Source organism: Mastigoproctus giganteus, chromosome 4, assembly GCF_048544385.1.
Source record: "Mastigoproctus giganteus isolate SK-2022 chromosome 4, ASM4854438v1, whole genome shotgun sequence".
NCBI classification, from domain to species: Eukaryota; Metazoa; Arthropoda; class Arachnida; order Uropygi; family Thelyphonidae; genus Mastigoproctus; species Mastigoproctus giganteus.
The window spans coordinates 95,532,707-95,554,698 of NC_143578.1; the positions used below are offsets into that span (position 1 = coordinate 95,532,707).

The following is a 21,992-nucleotide window of genomic DNA, read 5'->3' on the forward strand; positions in this document are numbered from 1 at the left end:
TAGGGAGATGGAAGGCTGACTGTCGGGCCATGTGATATTGTGGACATTCTATAAGGAAATGTTTTACAGTGAGTTGACAAGAACAGTGAAAACATTCTGGGGGGTTTGCTTTGATGAGTAAGTGAAAGTGCGTGAGATGAGTATGTCCAATGCGCAGTCTGGTTAAAATGACTTCTTCGTGCCGATTTTTACGAAGACTCGATTTCCATGGCTGAAGTTCATGTTTTATTTGAAACAGTTTATTGTTTGATTCATTTTGCCACATTTGTGACCACTGTGTATGGAGAATTTGTTTTATAATAGGCCTGTAATCCAAATGTGGAACTTTGTAAAGCTTTAGGTTTGTGTTTGTAGGATTCTTTGCTGCTCTATCGGCTCTTTCATTACCTTCAATGCCTGTATGTCCTGGAATCCAACAGAATTTTACTTGCCTCATTTTACTTTTGAGTTTCACAAGATGAGTTTGTATCTGATGAAGAATGGGATGTGATGGAGTCTGCCTTTGTTGCAGAGCGTGTATTGCACTCAATGAATCTGTGTATATGAGATGTTTCAGATGCGGGGAAGATGCTATGTATTTTAAGGCCATTAGTATGGCGAATAGCTCGGCAGAATAGCTGCTGCATTGGTTTGGGAGTTGCTGTGAGATAACAGTGTGTGGAAATACCACTGCAGCACCAACTTTGGTGTCTGTTTTAGAGCCATCTGTATATATATGAAGGTATTCAGAGAACTGTGATGAGTGGGCTGCATGCATCTGTTTTATGTTGACATTTGCCAGAGTGCTTTTTCCCCATTGTTGAAAATAAGTGTCGCAGTTAGGCGTGAAAGTGTACCATGGTGGAATACTTATGCTATTATCCTCGTGTATGTTGTCAAAGCTTAGGCCCCATTTTGAAACTATTTCTTTTAGTCGTATTCCAGCTGGTTTATTTACTGTAGGTTTATTGTTGTAGAGAATTTCCCACTGTGGGTTAAAAAGATACTGCCAAGTAGGATGATGAGGAAGACTTCGGATTTTAATTGCATAGTTTAATAGCAGCATTTGCCTCCGGAGGTATAGTGAGGGCTCGTGGGTCTCTGCATATAAACTTTGGACTGGTGAAGTTCTGTATGCTCCTAAGGAGATTCGTAAGGCACTATGATGTATGGTATCGAGCCATTTGATGACACTTGGTCTACACGAACTATACACAGGGGCTCCATAGTCTAGTCTTGATCTGATTATAGCATGGTATAGGTGAAGTAGTGTGAACCGATCAGCTCCCCACTTCATTGCAGAAAGAACTTTGAGAATATTTAGTTTTTTTTGACAGGTTGTTCGGAGGCATTTGATGTGATCCAAAAAGTTAAGTTTTTTATCTAGAATGAGGCCAAGAAAACGTATACTATTTGCTAGAGGTATCAGCTGGTTTTCTAGTCTTATTTCTGGATCTGGGTGCATTTTTCGCTTTCTACAGAAATGTATTGCCACTGTTTTTTGTTGTGATATTCTATAGCCATTGTTTTTAGTCCATAATTCTATTTTTTTCACTGCGCTTTGTAACTGCCTTTCAATCATGTTCATGTTTTGTGAATGGCATGAAATAGTAACATCATCTGCATATAGGAATGTTTCCACTGTTTTTGGCAAGTCTTTTGTAATAGAATTTATTTTGATTGAAAACAAGGTTGCACTCAGTACTGAGCCCTGAGGAACTCCTTCTTCCTGAGTATATATTTGTGACAGATTGTTTTGATATTTTACTTGGAAGGTTCTGACTTTCAGGAAATTTTTTACTAAGAGTGGTAAGTTGCCTCGCAAACCAATGCTGTGGAGATCTTTAAGAATGCCGTATCGCCAGGTAGTATCAAAGGCCTTTTCTATGTCGAGACTGATCATGATTAGATGTTCATTCCTTAGAAAAGCATTTCGGATATTTGCTTCTGCTTTTATCATGGGATCTAGAGATGATCTATTTTTACGAAAGCCGTATTGATTTATGTTAAGTACATTATGTGTTTCTAAAAACCAGGTTAATCTGTTGTTCACCATTTTCTCGAGGATTTTCCCAAGGCAACTTGTTAGTGCTATTGGACGATAACTTGTGGGAATTGTATGATCTTTGCCAGGTTTAGGAAAGGCAATTACAAGGGAGTGAAGCCAGGAATTTGGATAGTAGTTTTCCATGTAAATTCTGTTGTATAGCATAAGCAAAGCCTTTAGAGATTTTTGATTAAGTTGTTGGATCATTTCATAGTGAACTCCATCAGGACCTGCTGCACTCTTCCTAGACTTAGCCAGAGCTTTTTGCAATTCTTCTATATTGAAAGGTTGGTTATATGGTAGTTGTTGGCTGGTATTAAAGTTTAGTCTGTATTTTTCAGCTATAGTTTTCGTTTTCTGAAAGGATGGGGTATATGCCGATACTGCTGATATATTTGCAAAAGTAGTTGCAAGTAAGTTTGCGATTTCCTTGGAGTTAGTTATTTCCTGTCCATTCCAGATTATTAGTGGAGTTGGGACTGAAAGAAATTTCCCATTAAGTCTTCTGATTTTGTTCCATATGACACGGGTATCTGTATTTTTATTAATTGTGGAGGCGAATCGTATCCATGAATCCTTTCTACTTTTACGCTGGATATATCTTGCTCTGGCTCTAGCTTTTTTAAAATTTATGAGGTTGATGGAAATGGGATACTTTCGGAAGAGATTCCAAGCCTTATTCTTCTCTCTTTTGGCTATCCTGCATTCTTCATTCCACCATGCTGTGTCATGTTTATGATGTTTTCCAGATGACCGAGGAACTGTGGCTTCAGCTGCTATTAAAATTTGGTTTGTGACATGAGCTGTAGCATTGTCTATGGGCTGAGTGGTGATTATTTGTTCATCTATTGCTGCAATTGTTTTATATTTAGTCCAGTTAGCTTTATGGAATCTCCATCTTTTTTGGCCATCGTGATGTGCAACATCATTTGTTAGTATTTTGCAGACCACAGGAAAATGGTCGCTATTCAGTGGATTCTTCAATATTGACCATTCAATCAATGGGTATAGGACAGGTGAACATATGGATACGTCAATTGCGGAGGCTGTTCCAGTGGGCAAATGGATGTATGTCTCAGTACCAGTGTTAAGGAGAGAGAGATTTTGCTCTTCCAGTAATTTCTCAATCAATTTACCACGTTTGTCTTGATGACAGGATCCCCACATGGGATGGTGACTATTTAAATCTCCCATGATACAGACCGGGGGTGGTAGCTGGGTTACTAATGCTTCTAGGTCTGAATATGCATACTCTTGATTTGGGGGAAGGTAGAGTGAGACCAGTGAGAAAGTAAACTGGATTGAGACTCTTACTGCAACTGCTTCCAAAGATGTTTGTAGTTGGAGGCGTTTACATGGAATTTTGGAGTCAATTAGAATTGCCACTCCACCATGAGCTCCACAGGAAAGGCATCGGTCTTGTCTATAGGTACCGTAACGGTTCACTGCTGTGTTTACTTGTGGAGTTAGGTTAGTTTCTTGAAGACATATACCTACAGGGTGATATTTATCGATTAGGTTGCGAATGTCATCAATGTTGCTGCGGAAACCTCGACAATTCCACTGTATTATTGTGCGCATTATATTGGCTTTGTAGTTGTATTTGTTTCTGACTTTTTACGAGTAGGGGTTTGCTTGGATCGCTCAGGCTTTTTCTCTTTTCTGGGAAAGATTGGGCGAACTTCCATCTCTTCCTCAGCATGTATCTCTAAGATTGGTTCTTCTGGGACTTCTTTTTCACATGTATCCATATGATCATGGACAGGGAGTTTGTCATCCATATCTATGTTTTTAGTATTTATGGTTGGCCGTGACGTGGAAGGCATTGTTGGAGGAATTGTAACAGGTGTATTTATGGCTTGATTAGAAGTTGAGATTGAAGATGATTTTGCTGATGGAGCTAGGATTGAGCGAGCCCAATCAGAAATAGAGATGTTTGGGGGAATTGTAACGTTGTTGTTGGTAGATTAAAGTCTAAACTATGTGGAAAACATATGAAATGGCTAAATAACTTATTTTTCAAGTTATAAGATAGTCTAAAATTAAGAAACAGAATTTTGTAAGAGTACTTTAATTATCCAGTAGAAATATTTCCAAAAATGTTTTAACTGTGAGGGAAGCTAAATCAAGTGATATTTATTGTTATTATATTCCAAACTTAGATCTTTGTGGTGACTTAAATTGAATAGTACTAATTAAACCAGTTAAAGCTATTGACAGGATTTAACGAGAGAGAGAGAGAGAGATAGAGAGAGAGAGAGCCAGAAATGTCACCAATTATTAAGAAGTTCATTTGTGTGGGAGCTTAAGTTATTTAATGTATTACTGTGTACAAAATAAAATTCACTTCATAACAATAATTCAGGTGGTTTAATTAGTGTTATTTATATTTCAAATTATTTCCTTATAAATAGCCACAGTCCCATAAACATACTGATTTTCAATTTAAATAAAACAATTAACAGCTCATTTTATTTTATATTCTGACTGACCATTGTACATTTCTATCTAAGAATAGGTTATATTTTCATAGCTGAATACTTTTTATTTGGATAACTATTATAGCCCAATGATATGTTCAAAGAAGCCATACTTACATACACTGAACAGTAATGGGACCTCCATTTGTTTGCTGATAATAATGATCTATATGACCCAGGAGATTCAAAATGGAACCAGGACTAGAGGGAAGCAAATTATTTTGGAACCATTCCATGTATTGGACATGAAATATAAAATGAGGCTTATCCTTGTGCTAAAGTGTGATAAAAATAATTTTAATTTATAAAAGTTTAAATGGTTACATTATATACTGGTTACATAATATATATTATATCTCTAGGGAAAAAAACTTGGTTCTTCTTTTAAATATATATATATATATATATATATATATAATATTGATAAAAATAAGATGTAATTAAATTTCTGAAAGTGTTAGCAAACAAGAAAAGGTATTAAAAAAAATTAAAAATATTAAACTGGGTTATGAATCCGGGGTACTACTAGGAATAACAGAAAAAAACGGCAACCATAATGAAATATACACGAATATAATGTTATCAGTGTATTGAGCTGCTGAACTGTCAGGTGTAATTACCATTGAAAAATTGAGAACACATGCATGGTAAAAACAGAATTCCTGAAATAAAATAAAATTAAGGTTTAACATAAAAATACATGACAGTACCTAAAGCCATGGGTCCTAGGACTTTAACTACTTCATCAATAGGGTTAGCAGCAAAAATTGTAGGAGCCACCGCAATAAGTCGGGTATATAAATATATATACACACAAATAGGTGATAAGTGTGTGTGGGAGAGCTGACCTGACAGGTGTAGTTACAATGAAAAAAATTAAAAGTGCTTGAAAAATAAAAGCAGATTACTTAAAAATTATATAAATAAAATTAAATGAAAATATATAAATGGTACTTAATGCAGTAAGTCCTAAGATTTTAGCTACGTCATATTATTATTATAATAATAATATGACGTTCCGTTTTATCACTGCAGCCTATTATTATAAAGTGTTAGCAAACATTTTTACTAATAATTATAAAATATATATATATAAATATAATTTGAATATAAAAATAAGAATATGCCAATTGAATGGCAAGCCAATTAGTAAACAGAAAATAAATCAGTACATAACTACAGCAACAAATGAAAAAAATGGGCAAAAAAAATGTGCTTCTAAATTAATTTAGAAAGAATGTCAATTAATAAAAATACCAAATAATATAAATTTACAAAAATGCTAATTAATTCAAATTCAGTGCCATCTTTGATAGTACCAAGTAATATCACTGTAAATGGAAACAAAAACCAACCATGGTAATCTGACCAACAGAGTGAAATGAAATAAAACAGACTGACCATTGTGCTTCATCTTGTGGGAAGGCCACAAGACCAGAAAAAGCTGGAGAATTACTTCCTTTTGAAAACTAAACAAATCACCAACCTGAAAGGTACACAAATCAACCTACCAGTGCAACAGATTTAATGACAGTAATAATTTAATAGTGGTGGCTCTTGTGCAGTTAAAACTTATACTAGAAGAGATCAGAGCATTCACAAGGCAACACCAAACTACTGATGCAGAGTAACAGTTACATAAGAATACATCCAAAGAAACTGAACTACAGATGGCAGTAGTATGAGCAGTGCATTAGAATATAAACTTACTAATAACCATATAATAAAAATAAACTTTAATTAAATTATTTAATTTAATTAAAGTTTATTTTTAAGGAAACAACTTATGGCTGCAAAGTATTACAGATGTTGCAGAAGCATAATTTGAATATAAATTAAGGGTATGCTAGTCCTATGGCAAGCCAAGTAAGTGGCGAGTAGAAAATAAACTAGTATATAACTACAGCAACAAATGAGGGGGAAGAATAAATTGAGATTTTCACTGCATGTAAGGGCCACCATTATTCAAATCTATTACATTGGCAGATTGATTAGAGTACCTGTCAGGTCAGTTATGCATTTATTTGTTTAATATTTGAAATGTAGTGATTCCCCAGCTATTGTTGGCTTTGTGGCCTATCCTATTCCCACTTACTTGGCTTGCCATACGACTGGCATATTCTTAGTTTATATATAAATTATGTTAGTATTATATTAATAGTAGAAAATGATGCAAGAAAGCAAGCTTATACAGCATTTCCACATAGTAATAGTAATAGTAGCATGTGATACAAGAAAGCAAGCGTATGTGCTTATGTAGCATCAGCCAAAGGAAAAAAAATAATAATAAATAGATAATAAAAAAAAAAAAAAAAAAATTACACAACCATTCCCTCTAAAAGGTTGTCCAATTCCTCCTTGAATTTATTTAAGCTATCAACTTCCACAATGACAGATGGAAGTTTGTTCCAGCAAATAACCACCCTCTGGCTAAATGCAAATTTCCGAACATCTATTCTACAACTGTCTTTCCTCAATTTGAATTTATGCCCCCTTAGGTTCGTAATTTGAGGAACTGGAAGAATCCCATCAGAATTTAGTGTGCTCAACCCATTCAAAGCCTTATACACCTCAATCAGATAACCTAACAGGTGCCTAGTTTCCAGCCTCTGCAATTTGCAGAACTTAAGCGTCTCTTGGTAAGAGGATCCCTTCATTCCCCTCACCAATCTTGTTGCCGTTCTCTGCACACGCTCAAGCAAATCTACATACTTCCTAAAATGAGGCCTCCAGACCTGTACACAGTACTCAAGGCATGGCCTGACCATTACCTTATACAAAGGGATAATCACCTCCTTTTCCCTGTTAGCAAAATTCTTGTATATCATTGACAAAACCCCATGACCTACTCTTGTAGCCTGTCTGCATTGCTCAGAAAACTTTATATCTGACTGCACAATTACTCCCAGGTCTTTTTCACTATCTACTACCCTAAGTGTAGTACCACACAGTTGGTACGTTCCTCTGGGGTTACTTCTACCCATATGCAGTACTTTGCATTTGTCAATGTTAAACTTCAGTTGCCACTTCTTAGCCCATCTGCCCAAATTTTCTAGATCCTGTTTCAGTAGCACACTGCCATTACTGTCATTAATAACCCTGCCAACCTTTGTATCATCTGCAAACTTCGACACTAAGCCTGATATTTCCACATAGCATTTTCACATGTTGTGGAAACACTGTATAAGCTTGCTTTCTTGCATCAGGTAGATGATGCTTTGCAGTCACCAATTGCTATGCTGATTTTCTTTCCTTTATTATTTTATATATTAATTATTTAATTAAAGTTTATATATATATAGGGTTAACTTTTCTATTATTTTTCAGTATTTTCTATTTCTCTATTTAATTTTTGAATTAATTTGATCATATATATATTATATTTCAACGATAGTTGAAACAAATTAAAAATCATATGCTATATTGCTATCGATTTCAATCATGGGAGATCTTGTTCCCACTAAGGATTGAGTTTTCATTCACTGAGGTTGGGTTCATGTTCAACTTAAAGACAAATACCATTATCTCCCAGTTCTGCCAAAGCTGCCGTTAACTTTTCAACTCAAATAAAACAGCATCACCAGAAAAGGTGATGCTGTTTTTGTATATTGAAACATAGCACATTTTGAATTGAATTATATTTGTCCTACTAAAAATATAAAGGTTTTAGGATTATATTTCAATACACTAGTTGAAATAAAAAAAAAAAAACCCTATACTGCTTAAAAATGTTTCAAATACATAGCATTTAAATCATAGTAATGCTATTATGATTTAAAATGATATTATCAAATTAAGCAAACCACGGATAATGGTATTTGTCTTTAAGTTGAATATAAACTCAAGTCTTAGTAGTCAAGAACTCAGCTCTCAGTCTTCAGTAGGCATAAAGATCTTTCAGTACATTTAATAAAAAATGTACTGTATAAGAGTAGTGAAATTAGAATGAGAAACACCTTAAATAGTTGGATAGACAAAATCTAAAGAAGAAAAGAAAGGATCAAAGTGAAGGAAATAAAAAAAAAGTACAACAGTAATAAATAGAAGGTGGTAATATAAGAAACTTGGCAATTTTTAAAAAGGAAATTTTGTAAAACAAAGCACCTCATTGAAAAAAAAAAAAAAAAAAAGAAAAACCAAAACTTTTTAACAAATCAGATATAAAATTAATGGATTTTTTTTAAAGAAACAAAAGAGTTCCAATGTTCACTAGATTTATGTACAGAATGGGCACATGTGAATTTACGGAGAAATAATTTACACAATTTTTATCTTGAAATCATGCCAATATAGGGAAATTCAAAAAGAATGATACACTTATGTGTATCATTTTTTTTTTTTTTTTGAATTTGGTCCATACTCAGTCTACCTAAATGATGTTCAGACTTCATTTAGATGTAATAATGAAGTTCAGTAATTTACTTTTTAACATAAAGATGACTCTGTATTAAGATGCTACAGTGTATGCATAAAAAAGGAAAGGCAGCCTTGTGTGTTATTATGGTGTACTATATGAAAATATATAAAACTAATAGGTGCTGCCACAAGACACTGTCTGCCTATTTTATGAAAAGTTATTATAACTTTCATTGTTTTCAAGCTCTCAAACATGTTACACAAAGTCCACATTCAAAACAAGCTGCTCATTATCATCAGTGAGAGTTTGTCTAGAAAAGTTTAACCATGAACTGGATGTCCTTGAGGTTGAGCAGAAGTTGTCAGATAGCTAAATCTATCAATGACAAAGCTACCTCCAATTCTAAGAAATTCTATGAACATGTGGCTTCTCAAACTGTTGATGTTCCTTAGAGCACTATTAGGAAGGTTCTTCATGTTTACATGCACCAATATCCCTATAAAATCACAAGTGCATCAAATATTATCCAAAAATAAGCCAAAAAAAAAAGCATGACATTTGCCCAATGGGTGCCTAATAAAGTGGGAACAAGAAAAATGCTATTATAGTGTACAAGATGTAATCAAAAAGTTTAGGGACTGAACTAATATTTGGGAAATGAAGATGCTTATTAGCTATTCAGATGGATCTCTTTCAAAGTAGTGTCCTTTGACAATATATCAATGTTTCTGCAACATATGGAAGAATTTTTATTCATCTCTGCAAGGCTTTGGGGGAGGGATCAAAAGGAGCTATACCTGAAGAGTATGCAGGTTGAGGACCACAGTAATGGAGTGCTTTACAAGAAATTCTTGAAGGGAAAGCACCAAGTGAGCAGTGAAGTTGTCACTGATGCAAGTATTACTTCCCTGCTCATTCAACTCAAATAAAACAGCATCACCAGAAAAGGTGATGCTGTTTTTGTATATTGAAACATAGCACATTTTGAATTGAATTATATTTGTCCTACTAAAAATATAAAGGTTTAGTCCACTTATTTGGCCATTTTCTTTGAATAGCATCACAAAATCTGTCATTTCACTCAGGTAGTAGTGCACATTATTTAGGGATTGGCTTGATGTAGGTTTCAGAACATAATGTGATGATTTATAAAGGTAATTATCAGAGCTTAAATTTTAAATTTCAAATTTAAAATTTAAGCTGTGGTTTAAATTTTAGTTTCTTCATGGAAATAATCCATAAAGGTAACAATTCAAGTCATGCTTAGGGAATTGTAAAACTTTATTTCTGGTTCACTGTTTGACCATTAGAGACAAATTCATAATGAACAATGTCCTGTGATTCAAAAAATACAATAAGCACAATGTTTACATTTGATCAATATTGCCTTGCATTTTATGGGGCTTTCGAGAAATATTAGTCTCTGTGTAAGAAGACATATTTTAAAGAGCTTATTCAATGTCATCAGTTTCGACATACTCTCCATCCCTATCGCATTTCAGTTCTGATGTCCCAGAACTAAAATTGAGAGGCCTGTTCCTTTTTTTCCTGGATCATAGCCATACATCCATCCACAATTCATTACCAGTGATGGGAGATACAAAGCGTGGGTCACAAGCAGCATTCTGACAAAGAACCTGACATATGAGAATTCGCAGCTCTCTGTGATCAGGAAGCATCTAGTATAAAAACCTGGCTGAAACACCATGCTTTTCCAAATCTTGTGTTAAAAAGATTGATATGTCCCATAAGAAATATTAGTTCACTAGCGACTTTTGTTCACTTTCATGTTGATCATTCTGCCCAGACACAATAGGAGGAAGTATATGATGAGAGCCTTGTCAATCAATTCGGCCCTGGAGATATTGCGCAAGGCTCGTGGGGTAGAATTTCTTTAAGCGTGGTACTGTGCTTGCTAACAGGAGAGACTGCTTCTACAGGAATGGGATACACTTAAATAGAAAGGGTGCAATAATATTTGCTGATGCTATCGAGGCAGTTAGATGAGTCAGAAAAATTCTAGCTTGGGGAGGGGATTCACAGACGAAAAGATTAACAGTAGCTGCAGGCAGAGGCGAAAGTGATTTTGCACTGCTTCTACTGTAATGGGCAGCATCCTAGAGAGCAGGTTGGTGGAGATTTCAAGAGCTGCTGGGAGTCATCATGGAACAAGTAAATACATGGGTTGTATTAGGGTAATTAAGCGTAAGAACAGGTGCATGTATACTTGCATGTACACAAATGCTAGAAGTATAGTAAATAAATTTGATGAATTTGAAGTGCTGATCAAGACATCAAAGGCAGATATTGTTGGAATATCAGAGACATGGTGTCACACAAATATAAGTAGTGCAGAATTGGAATTTAGGAAGTACAATGTGTAGAGACAGGTTGGAAGAGAGAAGGGATTATGCTGTTAGTTAAGAAACACATAAAATCTAAGGAAGTGCATCCAGTTGATATGGGTGGACAGTGCAATGTTGAGTCAGTTTGGTGTGACATAAGCACTGGGAAAGGGAAAATGAGAGTAGCAGTGTGTTATAGGCCTAATGACTCTGAAGAGTACAACAGACAATTGTGCAGAGAAACAGAGTGGGCCAATAAATCGGAATGTCTTCTAATGGGGATTTTAACTTTTCAGACATTGACTGGAATTTGTGGATTGGTCACTCGTGCTAGCAAGACTTTTGTGGATTTATTAGAGGATTGTTTTCTGCAGCAACATGTTCGAGGGGGCAACCAGAGGGAGTAATACTCTTGATCTGATTATCAGCACTGATTATTCATGCATTAAGAATTTGCAGGTAAAGGAACCACTAGGTGATAATGATCGCAGTGTACTGATGTGGGATTTACTTGAAGATGTAACTACCATCATGGGTAAAGGAAAAGGTTTTTGCTTTCGTAAAGGTGACTACAGTGGTCTCAGAAATTTTTTAAGTTCTGCACAGTGGGACCAGCTCATGATGTGACCAACAGCAAATTCTAAATGGAAAGCATTCAAGGAAGTAATTTTGGAAGCTACTAGGCTTCTTGTTCCAACTAAGAAATACTGTTCTAGGTTAAGGCCCAAATGGATGTCAGATGAACTAATGAGACTCGTGGCAGAGAATAAAAATGCATGGGATGCATATAAATTATGAGGAGACACAGAAGCCTATGGCAGATATAAGCTATGTAATCAAGTCACAAAGGAGGTTAGTCAAGGGAAAGCAGATTATGAAAAATCTTTGACAAAGGATGTAAATAAAAACAGTAAAGCCTTCTTTACTTATATAACTCTAAAAGGAAGGGGATGAATCAGATTGGTCCACTTGATATCAAAGGTTTGACTCTACATGATCATTCTCAGACTTGCCAAACCCAATGAGTACTTTGCATCTACATTCACACATGGGGAGTTATTCAAGGAGGAGAGGGCTAGATTCTAACAGGTAGTTAAGTGATTTTGTAATAACTGAGAGCAAAGTGGAGGAGAAATTGTTGATTTTAAACATAAGAAAGGCACATGGGGTTGATAGGATCTATCTAGTTATATTAAAGGAGGTGGCAAAGAAAATAAGAAAACCATTAGCCATAATCATGAGAGCATCCTTGGACTGTAGATGTGCAAATGTATCTCCAATTCACAAATGGGGATCAAAGGGTGACACGAGTAATTACAGACCTGTTAGTTTGGCTGCTGTTCCAGGGAAAATAATGGAGTCATTGGTTAATGAAGCATTGCAGGATCATCTCAGCAAGACAGCAGTAATAATTCAGACACAGTATGGGTTTGTTAAGTCTGACCAATTTGATTGGATATTATAATGTGGTCACAAGGGAACTGGATACAAAAAATAATTTTTATATCATATACATGGATTTGAGGAAAGCTTTCGATACTGTTACACATGGAAGACTACTGTACAAATTGGAGCAGTATAGCATTAAGGGCAAGTTGCTACAATGGATAAAAGGATGGTTGAGTGGGAGAAGACAGAGGGTGGTAATCAATGGAAACTGCTCTTCATGGACTAAAATTATTAGTGGAGTCCCCCAGGGTTCGGTGTTGGGCCGATGGTTGTTTTATATATTTATCAATGATATTGATGAAGGTTTATCAAGCTTAATGTCAAAGTTTGCAGATGATACAAAGGTTGGCAGGGTTGTTAATAACAGTAATGACAGATTCTTTTCCAGATTCTGTTGCTGCTGCAACAGAATCTGGAAAAAAAAATACTCTCCATCCCATTTGATCCCTTTAGCCAGCGGGTAGTTGATTGGTGAAAGAAACTTCCATCTGTTGTTGTTGTTGTGGAAGTTGATAGCTTAAATAAATTCACGGCAGAACTAGACAGACATTTGGAATGAATGGATCAGTGAAATAGAAGATTTTTTTTTTTTTTTTTTTTTTTTTGGCTGGAGCTGTATAAGCTTGCTTTATTGCATTGCATCATATGCTTCTACTAATGCTACTTTCTCCCTTTTTTCAGCTTTACTGTTGGGACACCCTTTGGTTTTTCTTTTCTGTCAGACACATGGCCTCAGGTAATTGAAATACAAAAGTATTGGAATTGTATAAGTTATCTATATACAAAGAATGCTCAATATGCACCTTTTCTTCCATAAGTTTCAGTTCTGCATTTACCCACTTCCTCCCATTTGATCCCATATTTCTGTGTATATTAAACACTTCAATACAAGACCATTTAGCTAAGTCAGCATGCAGAGTTTTATTCCATATCTGTCTTTTATTTCTGATGTACTGTCTAAAAAAAGTACACACTGCCTCCCCTGGAGATCATGGATTTGTCTAGTGACAGCTGTTTTTAAGAATAATAAATTTTTAGCATTTTGCTGTTGAGCAAAATGCAGGCATCTCATTATCTATTAACAATATATTTCTGCTCATGAATGATAAAAAATATTTCATTGCAAATGGTGGTTTTTATTTTAGTGTTCCCATGTGAAGAACTAATCCCAAGAAAAACTTTAATTTCCTCTGCACTAACATCTTTCTGTTAATTTTTTAATGACTTAGTTTTCACATCTGCATCCCATACAATGGCTGCATAAGCAGTTTCACTGACAAGCAAGTGATAAAACTTATCAGTTGCAAGCAGCTCAAAGTAACTAATTGAATCATTTTTGCAGCACTGGAACAAGCAGGCATTGCATTTTAGTAAATGGATGGGATTTTTTCTGTGAAGGAAAATCACTCCACGTAAAACTGCCATATGCTGTCTGTACTGCTCTAGATGCATTTGAATTATATTCAGAATTGAAACACTTGAACTGAATTCAATATCAGTGTAAGATGACATATTTTAAAGAGCTGGTTCAATGTCATCAGTTTCGACATACTCTCCATCCCTATCGCATTTCAGTTCTGATGTCCCAGATTATGGATTCATGATAACCTTTAGAGTAAAACTTTTACATAAGTTTTTTTACACAAAATTTTATCAGAAGCCATACATACACACAAAATAGGGATGACGTTTCATATTTTATATACTAAAGAATTAAAACTCAGCAAGTGTTATCTTTAAAAAATTCTTGGAAAATTCTGTCGGAAATATGTTAAACTATATAAACAAACTTCAACATAAGCAAAGAACAAATAAAACTGTGAACCAAGTATAGTCAGTTCTGCTATAATGCGGTACATGTGTTCCTAAAAATCTCCATGTAATGGTATTTTGCGCATTAAAAACAACCGGGCTTATGGGGAAAATAGGGATAGGCGCAGAGTACTCAAAAAAAAAAAGAAGTTCAGTCTGGTAAGTAAACCAATAAAAAAAGTTAGAAACCCAATAAAATTGCTAACACAGGTTAAACATTTTAAATGTCTAGTAAATGAATAAATATTACAGTAAATATAGCACTGTAATATATGCATACTAAATAGATATTTCTGTTCACTGACTTTTTTTTTTAATTGTAAAATTTAAAACAGTAAAAAAGCTAAACAATCAATAATGATGAACACAGCACACAAAAATTGCTCAAGTTAAATACGGAGTAAAAAGTACAAAGCTTAAAAAATAGGAATGAAGAGAAGATGCTAAAAATTTATGTATGTTTTTTCTATGATTGAAGATTTCATGGAAAGGATAACACATTTCACCACAATAACGTAAAAACCCACAGAATTCCAGCTATCAGTATTATCGCAAATGCAATAAGATCAAATTTACTACCTGTTTATAATTAGATTGCGCTAACAGGAATGCCCAATAAACCAAAAACTGCAAATTGTTTTTATTATTTTATGGTAGTGACCTCCAGAAATGTGCTCCTCTGCTTATGCTAGCAACACCTCATGAATTTCTCTTCAAACAGTAAAACGTGAGCTCCTGAAAACATGAGTCGGCCTACAGTATCACCTGTTATCTTATTAGCATTAATAGAGGCATATGATGCAAGAAAGAAAGCTTATGCAGCATCAAAAAAGAAAGAAAAAAAAAAACCACTCCCATTTTGCCCTTCCATTTGTTCGAAATACCTGTCCAGCCGATCCTTAAATTTATTTAAGCTATCAACTTCCACAAAAAGGGATGGAGTCTGTTCCACCAACCAACTACCCGCTGGCTAAAGGCAAATTTCCGCACATCTGTCTTTCCTCAATTTGAATTGATGCTCTCTCAGGTGATTATTCTGAGCAAGAGGAACAATCCCATCGGCATTGAGCATGCTCAAACCATTCAAGGCTTTATACACCTCTATCAGATCACATCACCGGTGCCTAGTCTCCAGACACTGCAATTTGCAAAACTTAAGCCTTTCTTCATAAGAGCAACCCTTTGTTCCATTCACTAATCTTGTTGCCCTTCTCTGTACTTGTTCCAGCAGCTCTACATCCTTCTTGAAATGAGGCCTCCAGACCTGTATACAGTATTCAAGATGTGGCCTGACCATTGCCTTATACAAGGGAATAATCACCTCTTTATCCCTGCTAGAAAAATTCCTGTATATCATTGACAAGACACCATGAGCTACTTTTGCAACCCATCTGCCCTGCTCAGAGAACTTCATATCTGCCTGCACAATTACCCCCAGGTCCTTTTCATTCTCTACCACTGTCAGTGTAATACCACAGAGTTGATACATTGATCTGGGTTACTGTTTCCCATATGTAGTACTTTACATTTGTCAATGTTAAACTTCATTTGCCACCTCTCAGCCGATCTGCTCAACTTTTCTAGATCCTGTTGCAGCAGCATACTGTCATTAGTGTCTTTAACAACCCTGCCAACCTTTGTATCGTCGGCAAACTTGGACATTAAGCTTGATATACCATCATCAATATCATTTATAAATACAGAAAACAATAATGGACCTAACACTGAAAACTGAAGGACTCCACTAATAACATTAGTCCACGATTAGCAGTGTCTATTGATTACCAATCTCTGTCTTCTCCCCCCCCCAACCACCCCTTTATCCAAAGCAGCAATTTGCCTCCAATGCCACACTGCTCCAATTTGTGCAGCAGTCTTCTATGTGCAACAGTATCAAAAGCCTTTCTAAGATCCAAGTATATAATATCAAAGTTATTCCCTGCATTCAGTTCTTTTGTGACTGCATCATAGTATCCAATCAAATTGGTCAGGCAAGAATTTCCCTTAACAAAACCATGCTGTGTCCGAGTTATAACTGAAGTCTTGTCTAGATGATCCTGCAGTGCTTCTTTAACCAGTGCCTCCATTAATTTTCCTGGAACAGAAGTTAAACTTACAGGTCTATTACTTGTGTCAGCCTTTGATCCTCCTTTGTGAATTGGGGTCAGATTTGCACATCTCCAGTCTATGGGTACCTCCCCTGAGTCCAAGGAAGCTCTCATAATTATAGCTAAGGGTTGCTTACTTCCTTTGCTGCCTCCTTTAATGTAACTGGATAGATCCCATCCACCCCAGGTGCCTTTCTTGGGTTTATCTTCAACAATTTCTCCTCCACTTTACTCTCAGTTATTACAAGATTATCTAGTTTACTGCCAGAGTTGAATACACCTCTGGCATTTCCCTCGCTGAATAACTCCTCATATGTGAATGTTGATGCAAAATATTCATTTAGTTTGTTAGCTACCTGAGCAGGATCATCAACAGTTGAACCATCGATATCAAGTGGACCAATCAGATTCATCCCCTTCTTTCTAGAGTTTACATAAGTAAAGAACTCTTTGCATTCCTTGCCAAAGATTTCTCGTAATCTGCCTTTGCCTGCCTAACCTCCTTTGTAACTTGGTTACAGATCAACTTATATCTCTCATAGGCTTCTGTGTCACATGTTAATTTATATGTATCCCATGCATTTTCTTCTCTGCCATATGTCTCATTAGTTCATGTGACATCCATTTAGGCCTAAACCTTGAACAATATTTCTTAGTTTGTATGTAAAGCCTAGTAGCTTCCAAGATAAGTTCTTTGAATGCTTCTCATTTTGAATTTGCTGTTGGTAACATCATCAGTTGGTCCCACTGTATAGAATTTAAATACTGTCTCAGACCATTGTAGTCGCCTTTACAAAAGCAAAAACCCTTCCCTTTACCCCTGATGGTAGTTACCTCTTTGAGTAAATCCCACTTCAGCACACTGTGATCACTGCCACCACCAGTGGTTCCTTTATCTGCAGATTCTTAATGAATGAAGAATCACTACTGATAATCAAATCAAGAGTATTACTCCCTTTAGTTGCCTCCCGAACATGCTGATGTAGAAAACAATCATCCACAAAAGCCTTGCTAGTGTGCGAGTGACCAACTCACAAATTCCAGTCAATATCTGGGAAATTAAAATCCCCCGTTTTAAGACTCTGATTTACTGGCCCACTCTATTTCCCTGTACAATGTCTTATTATACTCATCAGAGTCATTAGGCCTATAGCACACTCCTACTCTCAATTTTGATCTCCCAATGCTTATGTCACACCAAACTGACTCGACACTGCACTGGCCAGTGATGTCGACTGGCTTCACTTCCTTGGGTTTTATGTGTTTCTTAACTAATAGCATAACCCCTCCTCCCTTCCTATCCTGTCTATCCTTTCTGTACACATTGTACTCTCCAAATTCCAGCATTTGTACATGAAGCATTAGACAAGCATCAATTCATTAGCCATGTTTACTGTTTGCCGAATATTTTCAGAACTTTTAAAGTGTTGTTTGTAAACAATACTGCTAGCACAACTTTCACCTTTTCCAAAACCTTAAAGAAAATTAAGTGGTGCAGAGGACTGTTGCCATTCTATGCTTTCTACAATTTTTAGAGAGAAAGGTTACATGTCACCTTTCTCTCGAAAAATATGGATAAACTTGTAAGTTGCAGTATAGAAATACATTTTTTTTTAAACTATAATATGACTGCCTGAAATCTGAAAAATTCAAAAATCCACAAGGATTAGGTGCCATGTCTACTGGATTTGGGAGGTTCAACTACTTACAAAATAAGTAACCTAACTTCACCCACTTACCTGTTTGGTATTAATCACCTTCATTGTGTGAATCACAACTGGACCACGGTCTTCAACTGCAGTAATGGTAACTTGAAATGGGCCATATTTTATACTCCCATCTCTAGGCCAATACTCACTGCCATTCTAGGGGGAGGGGGAAAGAGGGCCATATAATTACTTCAAATTTCTCATAGGATATTATTCAAAATACAGTAAAAGCTGTTTGCTTATTTCATAAAATACTTTTGGGAATTTTAATATTAAAATGATGTATTCATTTACTATAAAAAATAAGCTACTCTAATGACACAAGGAACATTTTGTAAGTTAACTGCATGGCAGTGTCAATCAATATGTAACCATTGACTCAAGTGAACTCCCATTAAGAGTGGGCCAGTACTGACTATTTCTTGAATATAAAATGACACAGGGAAAGAATGTGTGCCTTTCCTTGTGCCTTTAGTCTATTGTCTTTAGTGTAATTTAGGCTTTCTTTATGTTTTTTTCTAAAAAGCACAGTTGAGTTTCACATTATTGTACAAACTTTAGCAATCCTCAGATTTGTGTCTCTAAGAACAAAATCGGTTTGCTAAGAATGCATCAGGCTCAAAATGTGGAGGCAATTCTCTTCAAGTTGCCTTGGTAATGTACTTTAAATACACTTTAGATAAAAAAACACTGCTCCAAAATTTTGTGCATATTTTTATTAATTCAAAATGCTTCCATCAATAAATAGCAATATACCTCTCTATTCGGAGCAGTGCTTTTTATTGTTTTTTATTCAAAGTGCAAGACTGAGATAACTCATTTACGTGTGCATCATAAACCCACATTTAAATCCCAAAATCTGGCAATTCTTGAAAATGTTAATAAAAAACAATAATAATCTAGAAATTATCTGAAAATCTTGGAATTCTTTGAATTTTTGAATCCTGCACTTCATGCATTGTTTCTTCAGCTATTATAAATATATGACCACAAAAACTGTAGTTTCCCAGCATAGCAAAATTTACAAACAGTAAACTGAATATATCATTAAATTTAGAAAGCCAGTTTTTTTATTTGTTTATTTTTTGAAATGTAATGCTGTTGTACTAGCATCATTAACTACATTCAGTGACCATTTTTCATTTTTATTTATTTATTTATTTTTTTTCAAGTTGCCTTTGTTATTTTCATCATTCCCACTTTAATGGCAGTGATAGCCTATATAAATATGCCTTCAAAAGCCACCATAGCAAGTTCTCACCACACCACGGTGGGCATTTGCTGGTGCACCCACCAGTAGTCAAGAGTGCCTTGCAACACTTATAATGGCTTTGCACAGAGAGAGATAATTTTCAAATCACTTCTGGATATTCCCAGATGCTGTAAAAGTAGCAGAGATCTGACACCAGACTCCTCTGCAGTTTAGAATAATTGTGGAAACTAAAAGCATAGTTCCAAACTCATTATTGATTTGCTGCTTAAGACTGATGTTTCCATTGTACTTTCTCTTCTTTAAGCGATGAGATGCCTCTAAACAATATCCCGAACAGATTACTTGGGCATCTAAGAGGTATGAGACATCATCCTTCAAACAGAGGAGACACGGCTTTCTCAAACCCTCTGTAGTCAACCAACCTTTTTGACATAACCAGTTGTTTACAAAACTTACAACTGCATTGTGCCATTTTTCAGCGTGGTTCTAAATTCTTCAGGGAAGTTGTTGTTTGAGAGAGGATTTGAGGTACACTGAGTATAAATTAGCGCAGGGTCTGATGAAAAAATGGCAGCCTTTTACATAGTTTAATCTTGAGCTTAGAAAACACAAAAAGTACAAGAGGCAAGATCTGAACTGTAGGGAAGTGAAGAATTGTTTTGATATTTAACCCTGTAGTTTTTATCAAATGCTAAAACTGTGTGCTGTCTTGTGGTGTCATGATGCAGTAAGGCCCACTTTCTGATTTGATTTCTTTAAAACTTGACTGTAATTATTGTCCAGACACAATGCTTTGATTTGATTTGATTTGATTTGGGTTTTATTGGCGCATAAGCAACTTAGGCTATAATGCGCCAAGACCCAGACACAATGCAACATTTCACATAGTATGAATGTGAATAATGGCTTTCATAGTAAAAAAGGTGATTTATTTTTTACTTGAAGGTGGAACTGTGCTATGCAGCCATTGCAAACTTTGCTGTTTTGATTCAGGATCACTACTGTGATCCTGAATCAGAAAAACATTGATGGGTGTTTTTGAGGTGAATACAGATGCCTAACCTGCCTTTGTTCATGAGTAAAATGTTGAGGGATCCAACATGAATAAACACTTATCATTCTTAATTTTTGTGCTCCCATACCTAATACCCAAGACTTCTACAAGTTTTTTGGCTGCAATTCGTCTGTCTTCAAGGAAGATAGCGGATGCTATAACCATAGTCACATCAGTAACTGTCAATGAATATTCTGGGACACAATCATGTTCTGTGTTGTTTCTAGTATCATTAAAATGCTAACATCATTTTTTTTTTTAATTACAGTGATCTAGATGCAGGAGTTTAGCATTAGCATTAGTAGAGGCATATGATGCAAGAAAGCAAAGCTTATGCAGCATCAGTTAAAAAAAAAAAAAAAAACACTGCTCCCATTTCACCCCTCCATTCATTCCAAATACCTGTCCAGCTCAGCCTTCAATTTATTTAGGCTATCAACTTCCACAACAAAGGATGGAAGTCTGTTCTACCAAACAACTACCCGCTGGCTAAAGGCAAACTTCTGCACATCTATCCTGCACCTGTCTTTCCTCAATTTGAATTTATGCCCTCTCAGGTGATTATTCTGAGCAAGAGAAAGAATCCCATCAGCACTAAGAATGCTCAAACCATTAAAGGCTTTATACACCTCAATCAGATCACAGCGGAGGTGACTAGTCTCCAGGCACTGTAATTTCCAAAACTTAAGCCTTTCTTCATAAGAGCAACGCTTTGTTCCATTCACTAATCTTGTTGCCCTTCTCTGTACTCATTCCAACAGCTCTAAATCCTTCTTAAAATGAGGCCTCCAGACCTTGAGTATACAATACTCAAGGTGTGGCCTGACCATTGCCTTATACAAGGGGATAATCACCCCCTTATCCCTGCTAGAAAAATTCCTGTATATCATTGACAAGACACTATGAGCTACTCTTGCAGACCATCTGCACTGCTGAGAAAACTTCATATCTGCCTGCAAAATTATCCCCAGGTCCTTTTCATTCTTTACCACTGTCAGTGTAGTACCACAGAGTTGATACATTGATCTGAGGTTACTGTTTCCCATATGTAGTACTTTACATTTGTCAATGTTAAACTTCATTTGCCATCTCTCAGCCCATCTGCTCAACTTTTCTAGATCTTGTTGCAGCAGAAGCATACTGTCATTAGTGTCCTTAACAACCCTGCCAACCTTCATATTGTCTGCAAACTTGGACATTAACTTGGACATCCTTAACTGATTAAGCTTGATATCCATCATCAATATCATTTATAAATACAGAAAACAACAATGGACCCAACACTGAACCCTGAGGGACTCCACTAATAACATTAGTCCACAATGAGCAGTGTCCATTGATTACCACTCTCTGTCTTCTCAACTATCCCTTTATCAATAGCAGCAATTTGCCTCCAATGCTACACTGCTCCAATTTGTTCAGCAGTCTTCCATGTGCAA

General features: G+C 35.8%; 1 protein-coding gene across 4 annotated transcripts in view; it reads right to left on the minus strand.

Moving 5' to 3' along the window:
• The window catches only part of LOC150086925 (receptor-type tyrosine-protein phosphatase S-like), a 1,004,071-nt gene that overhangs the window by 39,333 nt on the left and 942,746 nt on the right, over window positions 1-21,992 (minus strand). For all 4 annotated transcript variants that reach the window (XM_090372826.1, XM_090372825.1, XM_090372828.1 and 1 more), the window contains 2 exons: window positions 18,317-18,442; window positions 4,624-4,781 (listed from right to left, as the gene is read on the minus strand). In XM_090372826.1, the coding sequence (XP_090228952.1) occupies window positions 4,624-4,781; window positions 18,317-18,442 (284 nt within the window). The remainder of the gene's footprint in view (window positions 1-4,623; window positions 4,782-18,316; window positions 18,443-21,992) is intronic.